This window comes from Haliotis rubra, unplaced genomic scaffold (assembly GCF_003918875.1).
Source record: "Haliotis rubra isolate DU_JTF1 unplaced genomic scaffold, ASM391887v1 Scf1546, whole genome shotgun sequence".
Taxonomy (NCBI): domain Eukaryota; kingdom Metazoa; phylum Mollusca; class Gastropoda; order Lepetellida; family Haliotidae; genus Haliotis; species Haliotis rubra.
The window spans coordinates 39,256-59,134 of NW_025765499.1; the positions used below are offsets into that span (position 1 = coordinate 39,256).

The 19,879-nt window shown below is 42.5% G+C and overlaps 1 protein-coding gene across 2 annotated transcripts; it reads left to right on the top strand.

Moving 5' to 3' along the window:
* The first annotated feature begins 1,291 nt into the window (after positions 1–1,291).
* LOC124270773 (cytochrome P450 1A2-like) lies at positions 1,292–3,982 on the top strand. 2 transcript variants are annotated; one of them, XM_046705811.1, is made up of 2 exons: positions 1,292–1,388; positions 2,000–3,982. In XM_046705811.1, the coding sequence occupies exon 2, from the start codon at positions 2,004–2,006 to the stop codon at positions 3,534–3,536; it is 1,533 nt and encodes a 510-aa protein (XP_046561767.1). In that variant the 5' UTR covers positions 1,292–1,388; positions 2,000–2,003; the 3' UTR covers positions 3,537–3,982. The 2 variants fall into 2 exon arrangements, with proteins under 2 accessions (XP_046561767.1, XP_046561768.1); XM_046705812.1 differs by having other exon boundaries at positions 1,299–1,388; positions 1,972–3,982.
* Positions 3,983–19,879: the final 15,897 nt, after the last annotated feature.

Consider the following 19,879-nt stretch of genomic DNA (forward strand, 5'->3'; position numbering starts at 1 on the left):
TTCTTGTCAATGAACCCCCATTTATATTTCATATGTTATGTGAATTTAACGTATTGGAAAGATTTCCGCCAAAATACCCCCGTTTTTTATCATTATATGCCTAAGAATAGATGTTATTGTTTTTATAGAAAGCCTACCCTAACCCTAAACCTAACAAAGTGATAAATCTAAACCCTAAACCTAAACCCTAGAAATAATCATAATAAATAGAATACATTGCGGGCGGGGGTTACGGACGGAACTCTTACCACTGAGGGTACCGAACAGCTACTTTAGGGGCATTGTGTATTTCATAGCTGTCGGCCGTGGGAGCCGGGCCAATTAACACTTATCAGAGGGGCACACAAAGCCCGCAGTCTAGACTACCAGTTGTCCGACTTCCATGTTTGTGGAAACCGCGGTGGCTGAGCAGTCTAGGCGGCTGACTTGTGTGCTGGCGTTTAGGTGCCTAACTCTGAGGGTGTGGGTTCGAATCCCGGATGGGACTCAACCCAAAAAGTACTAGAATCTGTACTTTACTAAAGAAAGTTTAAGCCCAAATATAACATATGTTACATTTAACCACTTTCTAAAATGGCATTGTGCATTTCATTTTTGGGGGGCAAAGCTGACTAAACAACCGTACGTGACATACACCAAGAATGGGAGGCGTCGAGCGCGGTGTAAATACTCCACTTACGATGATGTTATGAAACTTATTCACTCTCAGCACACACACACACACACGCACACACACACACACACACACCCCACCACACACGCACCACACACACACACACGACACACACACGCAGTCTCACACATATAATTTTGACACAAACTAAGCCCCCACCACACCACCTCGAGACCCATTAAAACATTTAGGGCTTTAGGGTGAGAGGTACTCAGGGAAGAACAAGGCCTTTAAATTCATGCCTAACATGACAGGCCGTCGAAACCAGTGTAGCATAGGGGAATGCTGGGACCACACAAAGGGGCACTTTGACATGACCCCCAGCCGTCGTCTGCATGAGCAAGCCCACAAGCGACATGAGCGAAGACTGTATTGTACAGACAGGGCATGTGTTTTACCACCATTGAAGGATATAGGTTCAAGCGGGCGATTGTTTGAACATAGATAACGTGTTTTTCAGCAGGGGGATAGTGGAGGACGGGGAAGGGGAAAGTGAAACACAAATAATATAGACTGACTCAAAGAGTGTACATTGCTTCGTTCGCAGAGCCCATGAACGAAAAAAGGCGAGAGACCTTCGACCCCAAATTACTGGTGAGCCGGTTGTCCGCGATGTGGGTCACGTGTTTAAGTCACGTGGTTGCAGAGCGGACGGGTCTGTGTGAGCAGTGACACACTTTCAAGCAGACGACTTAGGCTTGTAAACACGAAGCGGGTGAGTATATGTTCGCTATAGACATGTAGAACTAGTTCATGAACTGGACGTTATGCAAGGATAGCCATATAAATGTTTCACATATTGCGTGCATGTTGGTGTGAATAAGAGTCGTTTAGCTGTACAGAAGTTATCTAACACCGATATATACTCATGACACGGCGCCCCATCATGTCGGTGCATGCCCTGTTTACATAATATAGTTATATAAGTTTTGTAACCTCGAAGGCGAACATTGCAAGGATCGCCTTGACAACGATTTCCAATGCCTTAAATACTCATGAACACCTGCAGATTAATAATGAGGACAATTGTATGAATATACAACTTCTTTATTCTGTATAGGGGTCATTTCGACATAGATTCTAATGTCGTTGACAAGCACATTAGAATCGATGTCCAAACGTCGCCTATACAGAATAAAGAAGTTGTATAACCATAAAATTGTCCTCATTCTTCATCGCCTCAACTTCTAGAATGCCAATCAAAGAAACCTGCAAGTTATACAAACATATTATACATAACTTATACATAATCTTTACTTCAGATGGGTTTTGTCTAAAACATGCATATATTTCTTCAGATTCAGACGAAGTTTCATCTTACTTCAGAACCATGGTAGGGCAACACTCGTCAGCAGGAGGCATGGCAGCATTAGTTTCCTCAATGGAGATCCAGGTTGCAGTGGCCACGTTTATTGCGTCCTTCGCAACTATCAAGTTATTCAGATACTTTCAAAGTAATAACAACGCAGCCCCTGGACCGTGGGGATACCCAGTCCTCGGCCATCTGCCTCTCCTGGGAACTGAGCCTCACGTCACCTTCCAAAAGCTACGAATGAAATTCGGGGATGTTTTCCGCATTCAACTAGGCACCTGGCCAGCTCTCGTAATCAATGGCAAGAAAGCAATTAAGGAGGCCTTAGTGGAACAAGGTGACGCATTCTCTGGACGACCGCAGTTCTACACAACGTCATCGTCTGTCCTTTATGATGGTCAAGGTGTAAGCTTTAGTCAGTTCAGTCAGGACTATTTACGACACAGAAAAATGGCCAATAAAGTCCTTGCAACTTTCGCAAATGCCAAATCCAATCCAATGGAAGAGGCTATTCACCGAGAGATAGATACAGTTGTTGACTCATTTGCTTCCAAAAGAGGAACAAGTTTCTGTCCGCACGATGACGTGTTTCTTGCTGCGGGAAGTATCATATACCAGATCTGCTATGGTCGCCAGGAAGACATCAGAGAAAGGACGGACTTCACAGACTTCATCCTGCAATCTAAAGAGTTCACTGAGACAGTATCGACAGGAAATCCAATTGACATATTTCCCTGGCTCCGATTTGTGATCCCATGGACATTGACTAATTTTCGCCGGTTAATCAAGAAATTCATTGAGTCGCGTAAGAAAAAAGTGGAGGAACATGTGACTACCTTTGATCGTAATCACCTCCGTGACGCTACTGATGGGTTTGTAGACATCGTTGACAGCAACAGCGAGGACGTGCAGGTGTTGGGTAGTGCTCGGATCTTTTCAACAATTGACGATTTGTTTGGTGCAGGGTTTGGAACGGTGGCTACCACCATGGAGTGGGCGACCATGTACATGGCTGACAATCCACAGGTTCAGGCTAAGGTACAGCAGGAGATTGACGACGTTGTGGGGCCGTCTCGGAGACCAACGTTAGAAGACCGCGGAAAGATGGTGTACACCGAAGCCTGCATACACGAAATCATGCGCATCACTGCACTAGCTCCTCTATCACTACCGCATTATACTACAACTGACATCACGTTTCAAGGATACAGCGTAAAAAAGGACACCGTCGTCTTCATCAACCTCTACTCCATGAGCCACGACCCTGACGTGTGGGGCGACCCGGAAGTGTTCCGTCCTGAACGTTTCCTGGACTCTTCCGGGCAGATCAACAAAGCTCTGCTGGAGGAGTTCCTGCCGTTTGCTACTGGAAGGCGGAAGTGCCTTGGAGAGTTCTTGGGCAGGATGGAAATATTCCTGTTCTTTACTGGTCTGTTGCAGAAGTGCTCCTTCAGCAGACCTCCAGAAGTTGCGGAATACGACTATGGGGTTGGTGTTGGGTTCGTTCGAAACCCGAAGCCATTTGACGTTCAGGTCACATTGCGATATTAGCCATTATGACCTTGAAATCATGGATGTTTGTCACGGTAGAGATTAGTGGTGTTGAGCACTTTAATACACTAAACATGACAATACGTGGTGTAGAGGGACACGTTTAATGGATAGACAACTTCTTTATTGCAATAGATGCGATGTTTCGATGTAGAACACCGTTATCAAGCATGTGATGATAACGTCGATCTATTGCAACAAAGAAGTTGTTTATCCATAACAAATGTTCCTATTCATCATACCAGCTTGTAAATGCCACTTAAACAAGTAATGCATGGTGTACATACGACTTAATGGGAATACATGTTGGTTTCCTTTACGAAGATTTCTATTCATTTTTTATAGTTTAGGTTATAGTATGATTGCTTAAATTTAGATTTGTTTTCGTGTACTGGTAAAACCATTTCGTTTCATTCAGTCATACCTTCAGCATGAGATGTTGATAAATACACAATAGATTTTGGCAATTGTTATGCACCGACATAATATGGCAGATGCATTATGATGTATTTTGACAGTCATGTACATAATAGTTTTAAGTCCTTTAACAATATTCATGCCTAACATGCCCTTTGATGGATATTTGTATGTTAACAGTTACTATCAGAGCTGCAGAAATACTATTTTTCATGTGTACTAATGAATGCTTTCTCTATCAAAACTTAAGGGTGGATAGATAGGGTCACCACATTATTATGTGCCCTCCTTTAACCTGATATGGTTGGAGCATCGGCCTTTTCTCCTAATTAAAGGCAGCACTTCACACGCACTCTTTGCACAAGCAATACGTTTGTCTTGTGTTGCTGTAAGAGGCGACTAACGGGATCGGTAGGTCAGCCTTCCTGGCTTGGTTGACACATGTCATCGTGTCCCAATTGTGTAAATCCATGCTCATGCTGTTGATCACTGGATTGTCTTGTCTCGATTGACTCGATTATTTCCAGACCGCCGCCATATAGCTGGAATATCGCTGAGAGCGGCGCAAAATTAAACTCACTCACTCACTCTTGTGTTGGAATTCAACATCTTCTCATGTCTGGCAAATTTACGCTTGATTGGCTTGGCGACGCTTTATGTCTACGTCCTATTGCCATTTCGTGTGGTTATTATTACACATAGAATAAATATTCTCACCCCGTAACCAGTGTTCAGGAATATATTATATCCACTCAATATCTTAGATACAGTAACACAGTAGACAATAAGATTTACACCAAGTAGTCCCTGCCAGGGTATCGCATCTGCATACTTATCCCATCATGGTACCCAGAGACAGAACTGGTTCATCGCATTATAACACTATCCATATTATCATAATCAATTGTCTTTTCTGCATATTTCGTACCTCCTCATTTGTACATAGATTTGCATTGTGCAATTATTCGTGTATTTGTCATGTTTTTAGTGATAAATAGTTTTCAACATGAGTATTCTTGTTCTTGCTTTCAGGCAACAGTTTTCCGATTGGTCTGTTTTCTGTCCGTGGTCTGTCAAAACCATCTATTCCCTTTTCGTGCATTTTGAAAATCCTTCTCACGTCCGTTTATTCCCGACAACGATAGCGGTCAGTGTGTCTGTGAAACCAGTGAAGTTGTCACGACAAAAAAAAACATACATTCAAAATACATGCATGATTACGATAGTATAGTCCGTTTGATTTCATTATAGACCTATGAATTGCTCAATAACACAAAATCTAATAATTGCACAAAACCAAATTTTGCACAGTCACATGAAATCGAGAGACTAACTCTGGTGATTTGTATCATAATTTTGGACACCCGAATAAAAAATGTTGGTTTAACAACCGTCGTTCAAATTGGAGTTATAATTCCAAAACTGTTCACATATTAACACATGTCGACACCGCCGTGTTCAACTGATATTTCCATAGATTCGATACCTGTTGATTTCTCATATGGAATCGGCCATGTTATCCAAAACAGTAGGTATATATCCTAAACATGCCATGGGACTGAATGGAGCTCAATATAGATATACCCTCGATAAGTAGTTTGTCATAAAACTAGTGAGGGTCAACACGGAGGACATTTACATCGTCTACAAAAATATTATGTTTTGATTCGGAAATGTTCCAGTTTCATTCTGGTGAAAGAGCATTGGAGACCGTAATTTATGGCCTATGGTGTGTGTGTGTGTGTGTGTGTGTGTGCGTGCGTGCGTGCGTGTGTGTGGAGGGGGGATTTTATGGAAAGGTCAGCCATTTTGTTCTCGCCCAGAAGAACTTCTCGGGAGGTGTGTGTGGGGGGTGGGGGATGGTTAATTAATTCTGTACATATGTACTAGAGGGGAGTGAGCAACCTTTTACAAAAAAATATGAATTGATTTTGTTCATGACATGTAGGGAGAACAGTTCCCCTGAAGGTTGTTTGTTTGTTGTTTAACGCCACACTCAGCAACATTTCAGCAACATGGCGGCGGTCTTCTGGAATTAAATGAGTCTGGACCAGACAATCAATATCATGAGCATCGATCTACACAATTGGGATAAGATATGTGTCAACAAAGTCAGCGAGCCTCACCTCCAGAGCCCCCTTTCGTAGCGCTACGACTGTCGTAAGTCTACAGTATGTTAAAGTATGGGAGTTACGATCACCTTAGCGCTACGACTGTCGTGAGTCTATGTTCAAGTATTGGAGATACGATCACCTTAGCGCTACGACTGTCGTAAGTCTATGTTCAAGTATGGGAGTTACGATCACCTTAGCGCTACGACTGTCGTAAGTCTATGTTCAAGTATGGGAGTTACAATCACCTTAGCGCTACGACTGTCGTAAGTCTACAGTATGTTAAAGTGTGGGAGTTACGATCGTCTTAGGGTTACGATTGCTTTGAGGAACGGCGTCCTGTTCCTGTTAGTCGCCCCTTACGACAGGCATGGGTTACTGAAGACCACTTTTAACCCGGATCTTCATGGGTACTCCCATGAAGGACCAAATCACAGACATCGCAATTGTTATTCTGTACATAAACAACTCAAAGGGTTTAAGAAAAAAATATTATATTCCAGATAAATCACGGTAGATTGTAAATAATCGAGACTGGACAAGACAATCCAGTGATAGAAATCATGAGCATCAATGTATGGAACTGGGACACGATGACATGCATCAACCAAGTCAGTGAACCTGGCCACATGATCATTCACCTCTTGTGACAAACATGGGTAGCTGAAGATCAATCCTATCCGGGGTGAGGTGAGGTGAGGTGAAATTGGGTGTTACCTCGTACTTGAGAATATTTTGCTCACATGACGACGTGCATGCGTGTGTATGTGCGGCTGCTTGTACTAGCCCAGACTTAAGCTTGTTTTATAGTGCCAGCTCACTGAGATACCATGCCGCAGTGAAGCATGAATACCCCCCTCAGATACATTATACTGACTCCAAGCCGACCAGTCCTTGTTGTACCCATAAATGCCGAGCACCAGACAGAGACCAACAAGTACCATATTTTAACGTCTTTTGGTATGACGCGACCGGGGATCGAACCCGCGACCTTGCGCTCTCCGGGCAGAGGCTCTAACCACTACACCACGGAGGCAGTCTCAATCCTATCCGGGATCTTTACAGTATATTGTGTATGCACTAAATGTATTTGTGAGGAACACATCCCTAGAGATACAAACATGACACGCTTTAATCAATGAATTCTTTTATTAAAAACAAATCATCAGTATTTGACAACATGACATAAAGGTAACATCACTGGGAGAGCATTTTATATAAACACATATGTATCAATTTCAAACATGCAGAACCTTCACAATGGGTACTGGTTGTCACGAACCACAACATTCCTCAATATTAGTATCTTGAAAGTGAATTGGATTGACAATATCATCTGAGTGAGTGACTGAGTTTAGGTTTTTTTCGCTGCTTGTAGCAATATTCCAGCAATATCACGGTGTGGGACACCAGAAATGGCTTCACACGGATTGACAATATCAAAATACACTTATGTAGATTACATCTAATGCTTGCATTATGAGACCTAATACATGTTTATTTGATATATTTATCTGAAAAGGGTGAATGATTACCAATCAGTGTCAGACTAGTGGGATCTGTAGGTTGAGGTGAAGTGGTTGTTTCAAATACGTATGGTTGTTTCATCAACCACCATGTGAGTTCGTTATGGATTATCCCCATAAATTGTGTAATTTTAAACCAAACCAGATATTCATCATACAGTGAGTGAGTTAGTTTAGTTTTACTCCGCTTTTAGCAATATTCCAACAATATCAAGGAGGACACCAGAAATAGGCTTCACACATTGTACCCATGTGAGAGTGAGTACCCATGTGAGAAACGTTCCTAAGTCTTCAGCATGACAACCACTTGGCTACCCACCAACCCCTGTATACTTCATGGAGGAAACATATCAAGACACAGTTACCCAACAATTAGCCTGGCCTGACTGACTGAAATGAGCACATGCCCTCAAAACCAAAGATACATAAAGACAGTATTTTACAAAGACAGATGACCAGATCCTGGAAGGGACAGAACTCTGTGGGGCAACTTGCACCAACACAGACCAACACCACATTGACTGATATTTGTCATTTTTATCACCTTAAAGCTCCCGAAGATGCTTGACAATCAAATGATCAAACATGTCCTCAAGAAATACGTAACCTCTATGCTGCATCTATAACTAACCTTCCATCAATTAACTTGTCTTTTATAACTAAGGATTCTTCCATGCACATAAACATTCTATCAGTCAATGAGAACTGATGGTTCTAAATTATCAACCAAAACCATTAAATGGCTATTTATCTGAATTCTTTCTTTTGAAAACAAATATATTCTGGGTGTTCTGAAAGCCACATATTATATATCCTATTGTTTCTGATGCAAATGGTATCTTTCTGAGACTGTTATTTTGTTACAAATGAAAACAAGGTGGTTAAGAAATAAAACCATCTTGATTCATGAAGCTTACAGATCAAAGTGTTACAGACGCCCATATTCTTCATTTGGAATGAAGAGTCCAAGTCTATTGAGGGTTAACCTGAGGCAACCTCACATGATTCGAAAACTAAACATCTGATTCGTATTAGACTGTTATTTTTTACGAATCACATTCTTTGTTAAATCTTAATTCATACTCAATTTAAAAAGCATGATTACGAGTTGTCAGACGTATTTCTTGATTAATTTTGATGGTAAGAAAATATTCATAAGCAACCAAATGAAAAACAAATCTTTCTTGTGATGGAACTAAGATGGACAGTATGGATGATCATAAAAAATGATTATAATGTTGAGCTCCAATGAGACTGATGAATCATATATACAACTGTCATTCTTCATCCACCCTGGGAACACTGGGTATTGTTGCCACTGTACAGGGAGCCAGCAGCCAAGGTAACTTGCTTAAAGACAGGCATAGCACAGACGATACTTTCCTCACAACCACTCTTCATTGATAATACAGCTCAAGGTTCATCCCATCGTGAATTTCATCTTGGTGTATGTTAAGGTAAATGGCTTGGCTTGCTGGAATAATTATATAATTAATTAATTTGATTACGTAAATTTAAACCAAACATGGATGTAGCCAGATTGTCCTAACTACTTCTTGGGCTTGCATAGACCATGAATACATGCAGATGCAATGCACTGCAGCAAAATTGTTTCATGAAAAATTCAAGCCAGCAATTTTGTGCACCCCTCTGACAAGTGTAAACTGGCACAGATCCAAAGGGTTATGCTAACACGCAAAAGTAACATGTTGTATTTGTGAATACACTTTCTCGGGGAAATACAGATTTAGTGGTTTAGGGGGTTGAATCTCATCAGGGGTTTGAAGCCACCTAATCACCAGCACACAAATCAGCGATCTCGCCGAACCCGCCACCACTGCTTTCACTCAAGTTTAAGTCTGACAACTGGAACACAAACCTTCCGTATCCCTCTGACAAGTGTACATTGGTGTAAATTACTGAAGCTATGAACACACAAGGCCTTTTCAAATGTTGTCAAATGTAAATTCTTTGAGTGGCATTTTAGAAGTTGGGAAGTACAATATAGAACAAACTTTATGGATAACAACTTCTTTTTATTCGAGAGTGAGACGTTTCGATACAGATTCTTGTACAGATGCACTCATCCACCAAGCCCAATCTACTGTATAAACTCTGCTGTATAAACATCTCATTATTATTTGTACATCATTGGCTTCCACGCCTGTCCTTTGTCTACTCTCTGGCTTCATCAGCTTTCTGCCTAGCCAATTATGTTAATTATGTTGTTTTCTTTGTTACATTGTTACATCCAGTATATATATACTTCCCCCTTCTTCATGTTCCATTATGCTTGACAACAGTACAAGAATCTGTATCGAAACGTCGCACTCACGAATAAAGAGAAGTTGTTATCCATAAAGTTTGTTCTATATTGTCAGATGTAACATGTCACATTTTGGGATTACACTTTCTCAGTATTCTAGTACAAATTCCAGTACATTTGGGGGGGTAAGTCCCATCCTGGAGTCAAACGTATACTCTGAGAATGAGGCATGATGAATAACAGCTTCAAGAGGCAGGATGAAAGTGAGTGAGCAGATTTATTTATCTCAGAGTCATTCAGCTGGTTTTCATGCCACTTTTATGCATATTTCAGCAATATCACGGGAACTAGGCTTCACATATTGTATCCAAGCTGGGGACAAACTTCTGTGGGGTATGCTTCACACCTGGATCACCACCACTCCTACAGCATTACCATTTGACAGGATGGGCTAGGTTATTCGTTGAAATGTTTCTCATATAGGAAAGGATACAATCGCCTAGCGTCACATGGTCCTTGAAGATTGTGTACCTGAAACCAAAAACAGTGTTAATGTTTAACAAGCAATAGAGGTACTGATGATCCACAGTTCAGTGGAAAATTTGTCATTCCGATTTTGGCAGAGTATGTGAGTGGCACACCCCTGGGTGCCATTGTACAAAGCAATCTTAGCACTAAGATGACAGAAACTCCCATATCGTAACATAGATTTACACTAGACTTATTGCTTGGGTTGTTTCGTACAACGGTACCCTGGTCATTAACTGCTGCATTAACCCACAGTCCGATTAAGGGAGATGACTCGGAAAGGACAAATCCCTCGTTGGTCATATCCAGAATATAATCCAGATCTATCAAAATGCTAAAGTCTTTTTCAATACAGCATGCATTTCAATAAATGCATATAGTTCCCTGCCATTATTAGAACAAACAGCATACAACACCAAAATGACAGATACATTGCTGTGATATTATAGTAGTAACTAATCTTGAGGTGACTTTATTGAAAACAAAACGCAGGTGATGCAGGTGTGAGACATTTACCACTCTGCTGAAACCAACAGGCCTGGTGATTGTAAACCTTTAAACAACCTAGCCCACAATCACAGGTTTCTGGTACGTCAATAGGCTGCAACTATACACTTCAAATTGTATCACCGCAGATAATTGGGTGAACCAATGACATTTACGAGGCCAGGATAGACCCTGAAAAAAACTAATATAATGAGGGCCCATGAGGTATTTGATCTCCAATTACTCCAAACCATTGGACGCTGGGACATGTTAGGAAGACAAATGAGTGAGTGAGTAAATAGCAAAGTGTGGTGTCACCCAGCGTTTCTTCAAAGCAGCCTGTGAATCTCTGTCGCTATCACAACAGGTGAAGGTGTGAGTGAATACTGAAGGCTGCAGTCACCCAGCGTTATCACAGCAGCCTGTGAATCTCTGTCTCATCATGTGCTATCACAACAGGTGAAGGTGTGAGTGAATACTGAAGGCTGCAGTCACCCAGCGTTATCACAGCAGCCTGTGAATCTCTGTCTCACCATGTGCTATCACAACAGGTGAAGGTGTGAGTGAATACTGAAGGCTGCTGTCACCCAGCGTTATCACAGCAGCCTGTGAATCTCTGTCTCACCATGTGCTATCACAACAGGTGAAGGTGTGAGTGAATACTGAAGGCTGCTGTCACCCAGCGTTATCACAGCAGCCTGTGAATCTCTGTCTCACCATGTGCTATCACAACAGGTGAAGGTGTGAGTGAATGCTGAAAGGCTGCAGTCACCCCAGCGTTATCACAGCAGCCTGTGAATCTTTGTCTCACCATGTGCTATCGCAACAGGTGAAGGTGTGCAGTGAATGCTGAGAGGCTGCTGTCACCCAGCGTTATCACAGCAGCCTGTGAATCTTTGTCTCACCATATTGCTATCGCCCAACAGGTGAAGGTGTGAGTGAATACTGAAGGCTGCTGTCACCCAAGCGTTATCACAGCAGCCTGTGAATCTCTGTCTCATCATGTGCTATCACAACAGGTGAAGGTGTGAGTGAATACTGAAGGCTGCTGTCTGCCAGCGTTATCACAGCAGCCTGTGAATCTTTGTCTCACCATGTGCTATCGCTTAACAGGTGAAGGTGTGATGAATACTGAAGGCTGCTGTCACCCAAGCGTTATCACAGCAGCCTGTGAATCTTTGTCTCACCATGTGCTATCACAACAGGTGAAGGTGTGAGTGAATACTGAAGGCTGCTGTCTTCCAGCGTTATCACAGCAGCCTGTGAATCTCTGTCTCATCATGTGCTATCACAACAGGTGAAGGTGTGAGTGAATACTGAAGGCTGCAGTCAAGCGTTATCACGGCAGCCTGTGAATCTTTGTCTCACCATGTGCTATCACAGCAGGTGAAGGTGTGTGAGTGAATACTGAAGGCTGCTGTCACCAGGCGTTATCACAGCAGCCTGTGAGATCTTTGTCTCACCATGTGCTATCACAACAGGTGAAGGTGTAGTGAATACTGAAGGCTGCTGTCACTAAGCGTTATCACAGCAGCCTGTGAATCTTTGTCTCACCATGTGCTATCACAACAGGTGAAGGTGTGAGTGAATACTGAAGGCTGCTGTCACCCAAGCGTTATCACAGCAGCCTGTGAATCCTGTCTCATCATGTGCTATCACAACAGGTGAAGGTGTGAGTGAATACCGAAGGCCGCTGTCACCAAGCCGTTATCACAGCAGCCTGTGAATCTTTATCCTCACCATGTGCTATCACAACAGGTGAAGGTGTGTGTGAATACTGAAGGCTGCTGTCACTCCAGCGTTAATCACAGCAACCTGTGAATCTTTTGTCTCACCATGTGCTATCGCATCGCAAAAGGTGAAGGTGTGAAGTGAATACTGAAGGCTTGCTGTCACCCTGGCGTTATCACAGCAGACCTGTGAATCTTTGCTTAATCTCACCATGTGCTATCACAACAGGTGAAGGTGTGAGTGAATACTGAAGGCTACTGTCACCCAAGCGTTATCACGGCAGCCTGTGAATCTTTGTCTCACCATGTGCTATCGCCCAACAGGTGAAGGTGTGAGTGAATACTGAAGGCTGCTGTCACCAAGCCGTTATCACAGCAGCCTGTGAATCTTTGTCTCACCCACAAAGCTGTCGCAACAGGTGAAGGTGTGAGTGAATACTCGAAGGCTGCTGTCACCCAGCGTTATCCTGGCAACCTGTGAATCTCTAATCTCATCAGCGTGCTATCACAACAGGCAGAAGGTGTGAATACTGAAGGCTGCTGTCACTTGGCGTTATCACGGCAGCCTGTGAATCTTTGTCTCACCATGTGCTATCACAACAGGTGAAGGTGTGAGTGAATACTGAAGGCTGTCTGTCGCAAGCGTTATCACAGCAGCCTGTGAATCTCTGTCCTCATCATGTGCTATCACAGCAGGTGAAGGTGTAGTGAATACTGAAGGCTGCTGTCACCAAGCCGTTATCACAGCAGCCTGTGAATCTTGTCTCACCATGTGCGCTGCTCGCAACAGGTGAAGGTGTGAGTGAATACTGAAGGTCTGCTGTCACCCAAGCGTTATCACAGCAGCCTGTGAATCTCTGTCTCATCATGTAAGCTATCACAACAGGTGAAGGTGTGAGTGAATACTGAAGGCTGCTGTCACCCAAAGCGTTATCACAGCAGCCTGTGACCTCTGTCTCACCATGTGCTATCGCAAGTGAAGGTGTGAGTGAATACGGAAGGCCGCTGTCACCCAGCCGCTATCACAGCAGCCTGTGAATCTTTGTCTCACCATGTGCTATCACAACAGGTGAAGGTGTGAGTGAATACTGAAGGCTGCCGTCACCCAAGCGCCATCGCAGCAGCCCGTGAATCTCTGTCCCATCATGTGCTATCACAACAGGTGAAGGTGTGAGTGAATACCGAAGGCTGCTGTCACCCAGCCGCTATCACAGCAGCCTGTGAGATCTTTAATCTCACCATGTGCTATCACAACAGGTGAAGGTGTGAGTGAATACCGAAGGCTGCCGTCACCCAGCCGTTATCACAGCAGCCTCGTGAATCTCTGTCTCATCATGTGCCATCACAACAGGTGAAGGTGTGAGTGAATACTGAAGGCTGCTGTCACCCAAGCGCCATCACAGCAGCCTGTGAATCTTTGTCTCAACCATGAAGACACGCAACAGGTGAAGGTGTGAGCGAATACTGAAGGCTGCTGTCACCCAAGCGCTATCACAGCAGCCTGTGAATCTTTGTCCTCACCATGTGCTATCACAACAGGTGAAGGTGTGAGTGAATACCGAAAGCTGCTGTCACCCAGCGCCATCACAGCAGCCTGTGAATCTCTGTCTCATCATATGCTATCAGTGAGTGAATACTGAAGGCTGCTGTCACCCAGCCTTATCACAGCAGCCTGTGAATCTTTGTCTCACCATGTGCTATCACAACAGGTGAAGGAGTGAGTGAATACTGAAGGCTGCTGTCACCCAGCGTTATCACAGCAGCCTGTGAATCTCTGTCTCACCATGTGCCATCACAACAGGTGAAGGTGTGAGTGAATACTGAAGGCTGCTGTCACCAGCCGCTATCACAGCAGCCTGTGAATCTTTGTCTCACCATGTGCTATCACAACAGGTGAAGGTGTGAGTGAATACTGAAGGCTGCTGTCACCCAGCGTTATCACAGCAGCCTGTGAATCTTTGTCTCACCATGTGCTATCACAACAGGTGAAGGTGTGAGTGAATACTGAAGGCTGCTGTCACCCAGCGTTATCACAGCAGCCTGTGAATCTCTGTCTCACCATGTGCTATCACAACAGGTGAAGGTGTGAGTGAATACTGAAGGCTGCAGTCACCCAGCTATTATCACAGCAGCCTGTGAATCTCTGTCTCACCATGTGCTATCACAACAGGTGAAGGTGTGAGTGAATACTGAAGGCTGCTGTCACCCAGCCGCTATCACAGCAGCCTGTGAATCTCTGTCTCACCATGTGCTATCACAACAGGTGAAGGTGTGAGTGAATACTGAAGGCTGCTGTCACCCAGCGTTATCACAGCAGCCTGTGAATCTCTGTCTCATCATGTGCTATCACAACAGGTGAAGGTGTGAGTGAATACTGAAGGCTGCTGTCACCCAGCGTTATCACAGCAGCCTGTGAATCTTTGTCTCACCATGTGCTATCACAACAGGTGAAGGTGTGAGTGAATACTGAAGGCTGCTGTCACCCAGCGTTATCACAGCAGCCTGTGAATCTTTGTCTCACCATGTGCTATCACAACAGGTGAAGGTGTGAGTGAATACTGAAGGCTGCTGTCACCCAGCGTTATCACAGCAGCCTGTGAATCTCTTGTCTCATCATGTGCTATCACAACAGGTGAAGGTGTGAGTGAATAGTGAATCACCCAGCCGCTATTACAGCAGCCTGTGAATCTTTGTCTCACCATGTGCTATCACAACAGGTGAAGGTGTGAGTGAATACTGAAGGCTGCTGTCACCCAGCGTTATCACAGCAGCCTGTGAATCTTTGTCTCACCATGTGCTATCACAACAGGTGAAGGTGTGAGTGAATACTGAAGGCTGCTGTCACCCAGCGTTATCACAGCAGCCTGTGAATCTCTGTCTCACCATGTGCTATCACAACAGGTGAAGGTGAAATGAGGTTTAACGTCGTACTTAAGAATATTTCACTCATGTGACGACGTGCATGCGTGTGTGTGTGGCTGCTTGTACTAGCCCAGACTTAAACTGGTTCTATAGTGCCAGCTCGCTGAGATACCATGCCGCAGTTAAGCATGAATACCCCACTCAGACACGTCCTTGTTGTACCCATTAATGCCGAGCATCAGGCAGAGAACAACAATTGTGGGATCGAACCCACTACACCACGCAGGCGGTCCTATCACTACAGGTAAATGCAGTCAGTTGAGAGCCTGAATACCTGATCCCATACTCTGTATGCCCAACAATAAGATATTGAAATCTAAAACCAGTCCTAGACAAAATGTCCAATTCTGCAATCACGGAAAGATTTGCAAAAAATGTAAGTAATTCATAAATTTACCCTTTTTCTCAATCAATACACTCATTTCCATATTTTCAAGTTCTACGGAATATAGCACCTGAATGATATTTAATCAAAAGCACAAATTATGAATCCTATGAAAAATAAATTTTAAAAAAAATGTTTAAAAGTTCTTTTGTGTTCTTCTAAAGACCACTGATGACTCCTTTAAGTTGGTATCTTAACTCGAGATTTGAAAGTCCAAACGCAAGAGAGTAATAATATTTTAAAGAAAAATGAAGGAATACGTATATATATATTTGAAGTAAAACTGGTTATGCTTTTACAGTAGAATTGTCCAATCTTCCTCCTGAAATCATATTAGTATTACTCAAATCCCCATGGGCCCTGGTGACTGCTTTACATACCATTTCTTGAGAACAATCTTCTCCCACCTGGTGCCGGTCTGTGCTGCTATCAACTTCTTCAGGTCACCTATGGTGTCATCAGAGCTGGAGTTGGGTTAAGGCATCAACAAGTCCAGTGTGACTGGATTGAGTAGCAAGTACATGTATAAGTGCAGTAAGTAATATTACAAACATGTAACAATAGGGAAAATCAAGTCTCATCTGAATGCTATAGTCCGTTTGGCTCAAAAGCGGACCGATGAATTGCAATCTAACTCGAAAACTTATAAACATAAAATACTCAATGAAACACTGATCATAATGAAAACGTCAGACCAACTCTGAGAGGTGTTTGCAGAATTTATGTCCTAAAAATAAAAAAGTTGTTTAACAAACTATCATTAAAATATCGACACAGTTCACTATTTGTTACGAGGGAGGAGTGCAGAGAAAGGGACAGCCGGGTGTGCGAGAAAGGATGGAGACGGCACAGCACAGGTTAATGAATCAATAACTTTGTCGGCACTTGTGCACGTGCTTCTCTAACACCTGCCTGTCCCTTTCTCTGCACTCCTCCCTCGTAACAAATAGTGAACTGTGTCAATATTTTAATGATAGTTTGTTAAACAACGTTTTTAATTTTAGGACATAAATTCTGCAAACAAATCACAGAGTTGGTCTGATATTTTGATTATGATCAGCGTTTCATTGAGTATTATATGTTTATTAGTTTTTGAGTTAGATTGCAATTCATCGGTCCGCTTTTGAGCCAAACACACTATAGGGTTTGATTGCATCAGCAACCATTCACGCTGTAGGTGTATGAACACATTAATCTTCCTGTGAACACATTTCAGTTTGCTTAAAATTAGAGATATTCTGTTCAACAAAGTAGAGTCGGAGTCATTTCTGTTCCAATATGTCTCCTTAAATCTGAATACTTGAATAATTTGCAAGCAAGAATGTGACAATTGTCTGAGATATCTTTGCTTTAGTAGGGAGCTGGCAAACCTACAAACACAAAGAGGGAATTGGGATTCAACCCCGCAAACATAGGTTCTGATGTGCTCAGGGGAGACAACTCCACACAGAGAAAGTAGCTCTTCAAATGAAGAATGAAAGAGTTCTAAGAGGAGACAGGAACTATATGAGCAATTGATATACCGGTACCTTAATGACCCTTTCTCTGGAACAAAAGGTATGGCAAGAACTCTCAAACTCAGTTTAGATAATAAGTGTTAAAATAATTCTCTGAGATCATGTAAAGAAGTTGTAAGGTCTCAGGTATGCAACTTCACTTTGCAATAAGCAAAATAACAGATATCTCATTGGTCAGTGAAATGCTAATGAAAATTAGCAGGTAATTTGAGATTGTTCAAATCAACCACTTTGCCTGTAACTTTGGTTAATTTCTCCAATTCTAATTCCATTGTGCCATCAGACTTAGCATTTTCTATCATAAGTGGAAATTAACATGGTCTCTGGTGATGTTGAAACATTATTTAAGAACTGACTTTCACCTTGTGTGACTTCATTGGAGCATAAATCTTCACAGTGAGTGGGTTTTTAGTTTCATGCTACTATTAGCAATATTCCAGCAATACCACGGCAGGCGACACCAGAAATGGACTTCACACATCGTGCCCATGTGAGGAATCGAACCCAGGTCTTCGGCGTGACGAGCAAAAGCCTCAACAACTAAGCTACCCCAGTGCCCTTAATCCTCCCAGAGTGAGCCCCAAACTGTATTAATCAAACTATACCCCAGTTTATGCTCAAACATTAACATGGTTAAGTTCAAGATTTTATTCAAATGATCAGAAACAATGCTTGTATATTTATTGAGCATGGTTTTCCCCCAAGAGTGAGTGAGTTATTATTTAAATGTCACATCGGCAATATTACAGCCATATCGATGTAGGTTTTCCCCAGGAATGTGGATGTAGTCAGTCTGTGTTCATGTCTTGTCAAGAATACAGCTCTTGAAAGACATGTAAACATCAAAATGAGTTGTTCATACACTTATGAATGTCAGATTCAAAGTCAGGTGACCATCCTCACATTCAATGAAAATGAAAAATCTGTAAATTCTGTAAACTTCACATTAAAAAGTAGGTAATGATGAATTGATAAATGGGTTGGGATGGCGTGATTCATCATGTTCATATCATGAGTAAATCAGTGAATTTTGACATCCAATTCAGTAAAACCCACTTACTGGCAAACAAGGATAAGTTGGACCAGCGTAGAGCATTTGTGACTGACTGACTGACTGATATTGGTTTTACGCCGCTTTTAGCAATATTCCAGCAACATCACGGTGCGGGGACACCACAAATGAGCTTCAAACCTATTTGGTTTATGCAAAGCCAAGAGTAGATATAGGCTAGTGCATTTGTGAAGTAGGCAGTGCACGGCAATGAGCAAACCCATTTGGTTTATGAAAGGTAGAGTAGATATAGGCTAGTCCATGTGTACTGCATGACAATGAAATTGATTCCGCATGTAGCTGCACACGCTTTGCTCATAAGACTCTCACGTCGGTGATCGCGGACAACCTGGGGGCCCTTCGCTAACAATGGTAAGCGCCAGTGGGTGGCACTCATACATGAGTGGGTCAACTGTCAGGTCGGTGCTCAACTTATCCTTGTTTTCCAGTAAGAACCTATATTTTCATGTCAAACTCAGCAATATTCCAGTTGTATGTGGTTGGCTTGTAAGAATCATGTGTAGTGTAGAGTGAGTGAGTTTAGCAATATTCCAGCTATAGTGTCTGTTATGATAACAGACAATCCAGCAATTGCATGATCTGTGTAATTGGCATGACATGTGTCAAGTCAAATCACCAAATCTGACCAACTGCTGACAATGAAGATTCTACCCGGATCTTCAGAGTTTTGCCTGCTATTGATAACAGCATAGATGCCTTCATTGGGAAAACAATCTGACCAACTTGACGATGGATTTTGCCTCTATTGATGAGCATAGATTTCTTGGGGACAATTTTAACGTGGAATCCCCACGTTAATTCCCAGTTCTATGAAATGGTAATAGCATGCTGAGGCATATAGGGGAATTATAACCTCTTACACTCTGATAAAGGATACTTGCACTTCACACGAACTTTCTTTCCAAGACGGTCATTACAGGTAATTTCAATCATGATGATAAACAGGAAAGAATATTTCAGTCTCCAAGATGACAGCTGTGTCGGTTTGAGCTTAAATTCTGTAAAGAGACAGGAATTGCATACTTCATGTCCATATCACTATTATCAGTTAGCGTGACTAGCAGGATTAAAAGCAGGAAACACAACTGATTCTGCAAATATAATCAGAGGTCTCTCTACATTTTTATACCTTTTCTCAACATACTTAACATGCTAAAAAATTATGTATATTTCATCAACTGAAGTTGGCAGTAAATTTGCAACTTGAAACAATATATAATTCCTTACTAATTCACTCCAACACCTCAAGTTCATCATAATCATGTGTAAGGTACTGAGGCCCACAAACACAACACGATATACAAACACAAGACATTTTACAAACACAAGACATTTAAGACAAAGACAAAGACGCAGACTGAATACAATCGAGAAACAATCACA